The 10,572-nt window shown below is 46.0% G+C and overlaps 1 protein-coding gene across 2 annotated transcripts; it reads right to left on the reverse strand.

Annotated features, from left to right (window-relative positions):
• Nucleotides 1-772: 772 nt before the first annotated feature.
• On the reverse strand, nt 773-10,070 carry LOC309537924 (uncharacterized protein). Of its 2 annotated transcripts, XM_082233069.1 has the most exons (4): nt 9,791-10,070; nt 5,883-7,028; nt 5,057-5,155; nt 773-4,108 (listed from the first exon to the last, which is right to left on the reverse strand). In XM_082233069.1, the coding sequence occupies exon 4, from the start codon at nt 4,060-4,062 to the stop codon at nt 2,746-2,748; it is 1,317 nt and encodes a 438-aa protein (XP_082089195.1). In that variant the 5' UTR covers nt 4,063-4,108; nt 5,057-5,155; nt 5,883-7,028; nt 9,791-10,070; the 3' UTR covers nt 773-2,745. The 2 variants fall into 2 exon arrangements, with proteins under 2 accessions (XP_082089195.1, XP_082089194.1); XM_082233068.1 differs by lacking the exon at nt 5,057-5,155 and having other exon boundaries at nt 9,791-10,046.
• Between the last annotated feature and the right edge of the window lie 502 nt (nt 10,071-10,572).

A 10,572-nucleotide genomic window follows, 5' to 3' on the forward strand; every position in this document is an offset into this window, starting at 1 on the left:
TCAAGATACACAAAATAGAGAACTTTTTGTGCAAAAAGGAAAATGAATTCATCTACTTCAGTCAGAAGATTGGGAAAAAATTTGCCTAACATAAAGCAGCTCAGTTAGATGTCATTCTAGAGTGAATGTTTTGAATAATGTATTTTATGTAACTGTCTGGTAGAAAACCCAAAGTCCTTTTTATTTTTATTTTCTTCTCTTTTTGTGGTTTTCCTTTGGTGTTTTCTCTCCCCCCCCCTTTTTTAAGATCAGTTTCCTTTATCTTATTGCATGATAAAAAAGCTTTAGTAAAATCTTATTTTTAAAAAAAGAAAAACCTTTTGAAAGTGTTGTCTAGCCACCCACAGCCTAAGTCAAGAGTGTGCCATGTATAAACATAAATCAACATAATGTTGCTCCTGGAGAGAATTGTACAGAATAAAAAAGCATGGCTGACCCCATCTGGTTCTCTTTTTAAAAAAAGCAAAAAAGAACTTGGCTTCCACTCCTGATCTTCTCAAATGAGGAATCTCTGATAATCTTCCCAGATGCCTCAGAACTCACGCTAAGAAAGCAACTGGTTTAAACAAGTAACTCAGAAATAAATTTAAGATTTCAATGGGCTCAACTCCTAAGTCAGTGTGTATCCGAATATAGCCCTGGTGTTCTCACTCATGAGTTTCTATGTTTTAAAAATGGTATCCCTTGCCAAGCTCACTTAAGGGAGGCGAGTGATAGAATGACACCTGCTTTATTGAAAGAAAGAAAAAACCACAGGCATGCTGCTCTAAAGTGTGTTAACTTCCTCTTTATTGCAACGAATTCAGGAAAAACCTTATGCAACTGAAACAAACATAGTAAGCTATGAAGCTTGAAAGGGTGAGAAGGCTGAACCAACAGAAACTATTTGGAAGCAATGATGTGATTTAAATCACAAACTCACCAGAGGCATTTATCTCAGGCTTTCCAAAGTAACCCAGGTTCACTATACAAGATATATATGGATTTTTCAAAACAAAACATTCCTAGAAAACCCCAACATAACCCTTAAGCGTTTTTACATTGCTAGTTTAATGCACCTAGCCATGGTACTAAGTTACCTTCACCTTAGAGCAGATACATCTTAGAGCAGATACACTTGTGCAGAGAAATTGGGCAACTTAGAATTCTTGGGATGATACTGGGAAGGCAGGTGAGAAAAGGCATGTTTGAATGCTTCTTCTGCATTAAATAAACCTCCCTACCTGTTAAAAACTGGCACGTTAGAGAGAAGACTGGGTTAGAATCTTCTATTTAATATGCAGGACTTGTCTTCAGACAGGAAGGGTTTTAGTTTTTACACAGGGAAGCTATTGGTGCATAGGATCCCCCTATCTGGCGTCTGGGATGGCACAGTCTCAGAATTATGAGATTTACCTGCACACAGACTCACCTTCTGATTTTTTTCCCCATTCTGGATTTCTAAATCAAAACTTTGCAATGCTGATTGTCTGCAAAACAGCAGATTCCCTTCAATATAAGTTATTAAATCAGCAAAGTTCCCTTTGCTTTCTTCTTTCTTTGTAGCTTGCTCTTATGTTAAATGCAAATAGAACCAAAACCTTAATGCTTTGTAGTTAAAATTAACTGAACATCTGCAACCCAGTCAAAAATGTAAAGTTGTGGCAAAATTCTGCCCTGGACCGCTGAGGCTCCCATTGCAATTCTTTAGTCTTCAATGGGATGCAAATTGTGCTGTCCATTAGCTGCATTACTGGGCTTTTTCTAACAGAATCTGACTACAATGTCAGAGCTGGAGTTCACGTTACAACTGCAATGGGAATTGCAACGCAAAAATGGTACCTCTGCTGCAAGTCACACTCACGCAATCCTCATCATATATATATACGATGCACACTCAACACAAGTTTTAGGTCAGTGTTTCGCAAACTTGGGTCTCCAACTGTTTTTGGACTACAACTCCCATCATCCCTGAACCCAAGCAAGAGATGATGGGAGTTGTAGTCCAAAAGCAGCTGGAGACCCAAGTTTGGCCAACACTGTTTTAGGCAATGAGTTTCCCCCCAAAGAATCATGGGAACTGTAGTTTAAAGATGGTGCGGACTATAGCTCCGTGAAGGGAAAACCTGCTATTCCCATGATTCTTTGGATGGGGGCGTCATATGCTTTAAATGTGCACTGGGTGTATTTCAGGTGCAGTGGTGCAGACCTGCCCAAGCTGTTAATGTTTAGAATGGCTGGACACATTTGCCCTGTGAATTCCACAAATGGGGCAGGAGGACAAGTTCACTAGGGTCTGCCCGCCTCCAACAGTTCTCTGGGAGTTTCGGGGGGCTACTGTGTGAAGTGGGGCTCACTCCAATAGGGTCCCTGCACAAATACGAAAGTCTGATTTCCCAGGGTTCTTGCCAGGAGGTTTTGCCACTTCAGGCAACTGCCCTTGAACTTAAAGCGGGCAATAATGGATCTTGGGAACAGATCGCCTGTGCTCATCTCAGGACTCCAATGCATCGAACCCAAGTCATACCCAACAGTGGACTCACCGAAATTAACAGACATGGCCACCTTAAGCTCATTAATTCCAGTGTGTCCACTTTTGAGTAGAAGTTTGAGTACAACACCCATGATGGGTGTGGAATTCCCAGTTTGCAATACCAGATGAATTAAGGCCACTGTTGGCCGCCATGCTGTCAATCAGGGTTTCTGGCACTCAATTTCTTCCTCTGCCCCCTTTCCCCATAGCACTGTGTGCTTTGCTCAGCTCCCTCAAGGAGAGCCAGCTACATTCTCTCGGGGCTGCTCCTCCTCATCCAGTGTCAGGGGATCAACAGCTATGCCCACGGTGAGATCTGCGTCCCCTTCAGAGCTGGACTTCTCCGGCACATCAGAATAAAGGTTCTTCAGGTAGCTGGCAAACCTGTCTTCCTCGCTGCTCCAATCCGCAGCACATTCCTTCCCCCTGCCATCTGACGCTCCCTGGTCCTTCACATCAGACCTTGGAAGGGGAGAAACAGAGAGCTCTGGTTTGGGTGGGTGGGCAGATGTAACACATTCACCTTCCGCATCATCGCTTACTTTGCAAGAGTCGGCCTTGTCATCCTGGTGGGAAGCATCCGGAGCACCCTCTGTAGCAGCAGGGGCTGCTGGCTCACTCTCATACTCAGCCTCCCAGTCTTCCCCGTCCTCCAGATCTGCGGATTTGGCCGGTCCAGCATCCACAGCCTTGCCTACGACAGTAGCAGAATCCCCAGTGCCTTGGGTTTTCTGCCACTCACGGGCGCCAAACATGCATCTTTTCGCTTCTGGGGCACCCTGCGCATTCTGCCAGTGGCTCCCTTCCTGGTTCCTTTTCATGCTGCTAGCGCTGGACCCAAAAGAAGACCCTCCTCTCCTCCACCCCTGTGGCCCTGAGTTCCAAGAACCTGATTCGACAGCGCCTTGTCTCCGGTTGCCCCAAGCCCTGTCAAAATCCTGCCGCTTGTCTTGCCAACGACCCCCATTCCCATGCTCTCCCCCTCCTCTTTGGTTCCCCCTCCAGCCTGTGTGGGGCTGGGCTCTCTTCCAACCCCCTGCTGCGTGTGGCTGGCTGTGGTCAGACCTGCTGCTCCCACCATTTCTTTCGGCAGTGCTGTTCCAATGGCGCCCATAGTTTTGTTGCTCTAGGACTCCGCCGTTTGGCCCTCTGTGGCTGCCGTATCCTCCAGGAGCCGCTCCGCTAGGCTGTTGCTGCCCGCTGGAGCAGCCTGGCACACAACAGCAAGCCAACCGGCGGCAGCAGCTCACGGCGCACTGAGCAGGTGGCTCATGACATGTGGAGAACGAGGCCTGGGCGCCGTCGTGAACGGGTGCTGGAGGAGGGAGGCACTGTGCCCCTCTGGCAGCATTAATGAGGACATAGAGGATGTCCAAGCGCACGGGCACCGTGAGGGAAAGGAGGTTGCTTGGTGCGCAAGTGCGGCCCAGGAAGAAAGGCTGGAGGCTGCCGGAGAGCCCCGAAGAGGTGGGCTCATTGGAGGATGAAGTAGATGAGACCAGAACTGGCCTTCTCTCTGGCGAGTGGCTAGTCATTCTGTCGTCAGCCATGAGGTCTGCCTGTGTGATGCCAGCAATGGTTGCAGGTATGTAGAAACTGCAAAGGATGAAACAAGAAGCCAAGTTTAGGGACCTCCTCTTATTTGCTAGAGCAAGTAATTTTAAGAGCAGGAATCCCAATTCTCTGGCCTCTGTTCTCTGAAGGGCAGAGACCATGAGACAGAGGTTGCTAACTCCCAGTTTGGGGTCTGATTCAGGTCCATCAAGCAAATTCTTCTGCCCACCTCATGCTGAAGATGGTGGGAGAATAGTTTTGGCGGTGGGAGGATAAGAAGAAAAAGAAGAGTTTGGATTTGATATCCCGCTTTATCACTACCTGAAGGAGTCTCAAAGCGGCTAACATTCTCCTTTCCCTTCCTCCCCCACAACAAACACTCTGTGAGGTGAGTGGGGCTGAGAGACTTCAGAGAAGTGTGACTGGCCCAAGGTCACCCAGCAGCTGCATGTGGAGGAGCGGGGAAGCGAACCCAGTTCAACAGATTGCGAGTCTACTGCCCTTAACCACTACACCACACTGGCTCTCACTAAAGTCTTTGGTATAGAGGATATCTATTAACCAATCTATCTGAGATCTATGGCTCATCCTATTTCCATTCCATGACCATTTCACATGCATTCAGATATAGATCAATCTTGTCCTGTTTTTCGTAGGTAAGAAAAAGCGCCAATAGCTCACATCCAAACTGTATATACTTTGCCATAAAGTACACATTATGTGTTTAATCTAGCTAATAGCTGTGCTCCAATCTGCGTATAAGTACTGGACAGGAGCCTGTCATCTTAATGGGGAAACAAATCTTTGACCTGCCAGTCCTCACATTGACCAGAAATAGGATGATAGCCTCTCAGTCCCCAAATAGGGGAGACGCCCATCCTGCAAAGACAACTTGAGAGTTAGTCCCAAAGAGCTCAATGGGACTTATTCCTGAGTAAACATGTCAAGGAGTTCAGTGTAAACGTCGCTCTACCTCCAAAGACAACTCACCCCAATATGAAGCTCAGGTTGCTAGGAAATCTTGTTTAATTCCCCTGCACGCAGAAAACAAGAATAAGCAGACCACCAGGCTCTCCTACTCCACAATATCTGTCTTGAAGGAGGCAAAAGATTGAGTTGGCAAAGATGGAAAAGTTTTTGATTTTTTTTTTAAATACATTCAGATACCACCAAGTTATTTTTTTAAAAAACTGTATTTTATCATTTATTTCAACAATTTGTATGCTGCTGAATCACAGCAGTCTCTAAGTGGTGTATGTAGCAAGAGACACACTTGCATATGAGGTGCGTGTGTCCACAAAACATTTTTATCCCGTTGGAACTAATGGCATAGAAACCAACCCATGCAATAATTAGTAAAGAAAACGCCTTTAGGCATGCACTGAGCGTCTTTCCTCTTGGGTCTGTCTTTGCACGCAGCCCACGCAGAAGAGGGGGTTGGGGAAGAAGAGGGTCCTAGAGAACAGTAACTTTGCAACCTTACTTTGAACCACCTGCTTTCCTTGCAGTGCATTCCCACGCCTGCGACTATTCCCAAAATGCCTACGTGCAAAAGGCCTTTCTTTCCTTACAAGCAGCCGCTGGGCTGCTGGAGCAAAGTGTCTGGGAAGAGCTGTGCAGGCATCAAATTTGCCGGCTTGCAGAGGAAAGGGGCTCGGGTCAGACAGGGGCACAGAAGTGTTGCTCTGCATATTTCGATAAAAGTTTTTAAAAACGGATGTTTTCCTCCCCCCGAAGAGCCTCTGCTTGGGGACACAAACCCACCCAGGGCGCCTTCTTCCCATGCACCCGGCTGCGACCGGCTCCCGCGCTTTACCTGCAATCCGCTTCGCTGTCTCGCGCCCAACAGCAACTCCTGCTGCACGAGGACCCGGGCAAAAGAACGCCCAGGCATGCGCAGTTGCTCCCGCTGAAGGGCGGCTCCCAGAGACTTCGTTTCTATACATAGAGGGGGGGGGGGGCAATTGGAGCGCTGGAATTAGCCTACGGGGGAGGGGCCTAGAAACTTAGAAGAAGGGGCGGGGCTTCAAGAGGCAAAGCGCGAAAATGGGGAAGGTAGCATACTTACTGTATTATTATCACCATTGATACTCTAGTGGTGCTAACAATGTTTATTATTAGTATTAACAATGCTGCTAGGATAGCGTTACTACTAGTATAGGGGTGTAGTAGCATTAAAAATATACTAGCAGTACTTCTGGTATAATACTACTAACAGTGCATAATGTATTAACATTTGTAATATTCAGTGCTTTTTTTCTTTAAAAAATGTTTAGGGGTACTCTTATTTTGACTCAAGAGAAGCACCATTTTATAGCTCAAATCGGGAAAGAGAAATACAGTAAATGGACAAAAGTACAGAGATTCACAAAATGTTTAGGGGCATGCGTTTCCCCAGAAAAAAGTACAGGTTTCCAAATAAATGGTTGAGAGTGTAAATAACTTTCTGTGGACAGCTAGTGCAGGGGTTGGAGAGTTCAAACCCTGCATCTCCACATAACTTGGTTAATTATGCATATATATGCATATATATTTAGGAGTCTGATCCATTAAATTCAGTGGTTCTTACTCCAAAGTGCGTAGAGGATTGCTCGGAAGTAAGCCCCATTGAGCTCCTCAGCCCCAATTAAGCATGTCCTTGGGACTGAATCCTGTGAAATCCTGTATCAATTTATCTAGAAGTCCCATTGAACTGAATGAGACTTGCTTCTGAGTAGACAAGCATAGGATGATGCTGTAAGTCACCATCTTTTTGCACTCTTGTGTGTACATTGGGGGGGGGGATAAAATATGGGAGTGTAAGTGGTGTTTATTCTAAGCTCTGACCCATCCCCCACAAGCAGCCAGCATACTCCCCATCCCCAAAATGAATGAAAGGAAAGGAAAGAGGGAAGAGAAAATAAGAATTGCAGGAACACAGAAAGAGGCAGGGAAGAAGAAGAAAAACATCAGAGGAAGAAGACTTAGAATCATAGAATCATAGAATCATAGAGTTGGAAGAGACCACAAGGGCCATCGAGTCCAACCCCCTGCCAAGCAGGAAACACCATCAGAGCACTCCTGACATATGGTTGTCAAGCCTCTGCTTAAAGACCTCCAAAGTAGGAGACTCCACCACACTCCTTGGCAGCAAATTCCACTGTCGAACAGCTCTTACTGTCAGGAAGTTCTTCCGAATGTTTAGGTGGAATCTTCTTTCTTGTAGTTTGGATCCATTGCTCCGTGTCCGCTTCTCTGGAGCAGCAGAAAACAACCTTTCTCCCTCCTCTATGTGACATCCTTTTATATATTTGAACATGGCTATCATATCACCCCTTAACCTCCTCTTCTCCAGGCTAAACATGCCCAGCTCCCTTAGCCGTTCCTCATAAGGCATCGTTTCCAGGCCTTTGACCATTTTGGTTGCCCTCCTCTGGACACGTTCCAGTTTGTCAGTGTCCTTCTTGAATTGTGGTGCCCAGAACTGGACACAGTACTCCAGGTGTGGTCTGACCAGAGCAGAATACAGTGGCACTATTACTTCCCTTGATCTAGATGCTATACTCCTATTGATGCAGCCCAGAATTGCATTGGCTTTTTTAGCTGCCGCGTCACACTGTTGGCTCATGTCAAGTTTGTGGTCAACCAAGACTCCTAGATCCTTTTCACATGTACTGCTCTCAAGCCAGGTGTCACCCATCTTGTATTTGTGCCTCTCATTTTTTTTGCCCAAGTGCAATACTTTACATTTCTCCCTGTTAAAATTCATCTTGTTTGTTTTGGCCCAGTTCTCTAATCTGTCAAGGTCGTTTTGAAGTGTGATCCTGTCCTCTGGGGTGTTAGCCACCCCTCCTAGTTTGGTGTCATCTGCAAATTTGATCAGGATGCCCTTGAGTCCATCATCCAAGTCGTTGATAAAGATGTTGAATAAGACCGGGCCCAAGACAGAACCCTGTGGCACCCCACTAGTCACTCTTCTCCAGGATGAAGAGGAACCATTGATGAGCACCCTTTGGGTTCGGGCAGTCAGCCAGTTACAAATCCACTGAGTGGTAGCATAGTCAAGACCGCATTTTACCAGTTTCTTTACAAGAATATCATGGGGCACCTTGTCAAATGCCTTGCTGAAATCAAGGTAGGCTACATCCACTGCGTTCCCTTCATCTACCAGGCTTGTAATTCTGTCAAAAAACGAGATCAGGTTAGTCTGACATGACTTGTTTTTCAGAAATCCATGCTGACTATTGGTGATCACAGCATTCCTTTCTAGGTGCTCACAGACTGTTTGCTTAATGATCTGTTCCAGAATCTTCCCTGGTATTGATGTCAGACTGACTGGGCGGTAATTATTTGGGTCCTCTCTTTTCCCCTTTTTGAAAATAGGGACAACATTTGCCCTCCTCCAGTCTGCCGGGACTTCGCCTGTTCTCCAGGAATTCTCAAAGATGACTGCCAGTGGTTCTGAGATCACATCTGCCAGTTCTTTTAATACTCTTGGATGCAGTTCATCTGGCCCTGGAGACTTGAATACATCTAAACTAGCCAAATATTCTTGTACTATCTCCTTAGTTATTCTGGGCTGTGTTTCCTTTGCTGAATCATTTGCTCCAAATTCTTCAGGTCGGGCATTGTTTTCTTTATCGGAGAAGACTGAGGCAAAGAAGGCATTGAGGAGTTCAGCCCTTTCTGTGTCCCCTGTTTGCATTTCACCATCTTCTCCTCTGAGTGACCCCACTGTTTCTTTGTTCTTCCTTTTGCTACGAACATACCCATAAAAGCCTTTTTTGTTGCTTTTAACCTCTCTAGCAAGCCTGAGTTCATTCTGTGCTTTAGCTTTTCTGACTTTGTGTCTACACGTGCTGGCTATTTGTTTGAATTCCTCTTTGGTGGTTTCCCCCCTTTTCCATTTTTTGTACACATCCTTTTTTAATCTTAAATCAGTTAAAAGTTCTTTAGATAACCACCCTGGCTTCTTTAGGCACCTTCCACGTTTCCGTCTCATTGGTATTGCCTGTCGTTGTGCTTTTACTATCTCCCTCTTAACAAACTCCCAGCCATCATGAACTCCCTTTCCTTTTAGTATTGCTGTCCATGGGATCTCACCCAGCACTTCCCTAAGTTTTATGAAGTCGGCTTTCTTAAAGTCAAGAAATTGAGTCCTAGTATGCTTGGCTGCTCCTTTCCGCTGTATAGTAAACTTCAGAAGAGCATGATCACTCGCGCCTAATGATCCTTCCACATCTACCCCACTAACCAGGTCATCAACATTGGTTAGGACCAGATCTAAAATGGCTGTTCCTCTTGTTGCTTCTCCCACTTTCTGGACAATGAAGTTGTCTGCAAGGCCAGTGAGGAATCTGTTTGACCTTATGCTCTTGGCTGAGTTTGTCGTCCAACAAATATCCGGGTAATTGAAGTCCCCCATTACTACTATCTCCCTTCCTTTTGCATGCTTGGCCATCTGTTCCAGGAAGGCATCATCTATGTCCTCCGTTTGGCTTGGGGATCTATAGTAAACTCCCACAATGAGGTCTCTGTTATTCTTCTCTCCCTTAATTTTGACCCAAATGCTCTCACTTTGGCTTTGAGGTTCTAAATCTTGGATTTCTTCACAGGTATACACATCCCTGACATATAACGCCACTCCTCCTCCTTTCTTGTCTGGTCTGTTTCTCTGAAATAGATTGTATCCCCCCATTATTACATTCCAATCGTGGGACTTATCCCACCAGGTTTCAGTGATGCCTTGAAATTTGGGGAAATGGCAAAGACAATGAGGGAGCAAGAAAAAGCAAGCTTTCATTGAAAAGAATGCGGTAGTAAGGGGATTCGTACTACCTCAGTTTCTTTCTTACCTTTACCTTTCTTAACCTGCAGTTTGGCAGCAAGACTCCCTTCCTGCTCAAAACATAACTATAAAGCTGAGCCCCCACCCCCAATCCTATTTTTTTTGTGACTAGGATTTGTAGTCTGTTACAAAATGACTATTCTCCCTGTAAAATACATTGGGAAACCCGGGGGGGGGGGGCGGAGAGATCTTTGCACCACGGCTCTGATCCTTTTAATTCACTGCATTAGGGTCGGGAGGGTTTGCTTCATGCCTTTGACGAGAGGGGAGGGAATTACTGTACTTACTTGAATCTAATGTTCTCTCCCCCCCCCCTTTTTCCCCCTTTTTTGCCATATCACATTGCGAAAATTAAGGCGGCCATTAGATTCGATGGCACATTTACATTTGCCAGCAACTACTGTTGGCGCTGTGGGTTAAACCACAGAGCCTAGGACTTGCCGATCAGAAGGTCGGCGGTTCGAATCCCCGTGACGGGGTGAGCTCCCGTTGCTCGGTCCCTACTCCTGCCAAACTAGCAGTTCAAAAGCACGTCAAAGTGCAAGTAGATAAATAGGTACCGCTCTGGCGGGAAGGTAAACGGCATTTCTGTGCGCTGTTCTAGTTCGCCAGAAGCGGCTTAGTCATGCTGGCCACATGACCCGGAAGCTGTACGCCAGCTCCCTCGACCAGTAAAGCG

This window comes from Podarcis vaucheri, assembly GCF_965113315.1.
Source record: "Podarcis vaucheri genome assembly, chromosome: 7".
Classification (NCBI taxonomy): Eukaryota; Metazoa; Chordata; class Lepidosauria; order Squamata; family Lacertidae; genus Podarcis; species Podarcis vaucheri.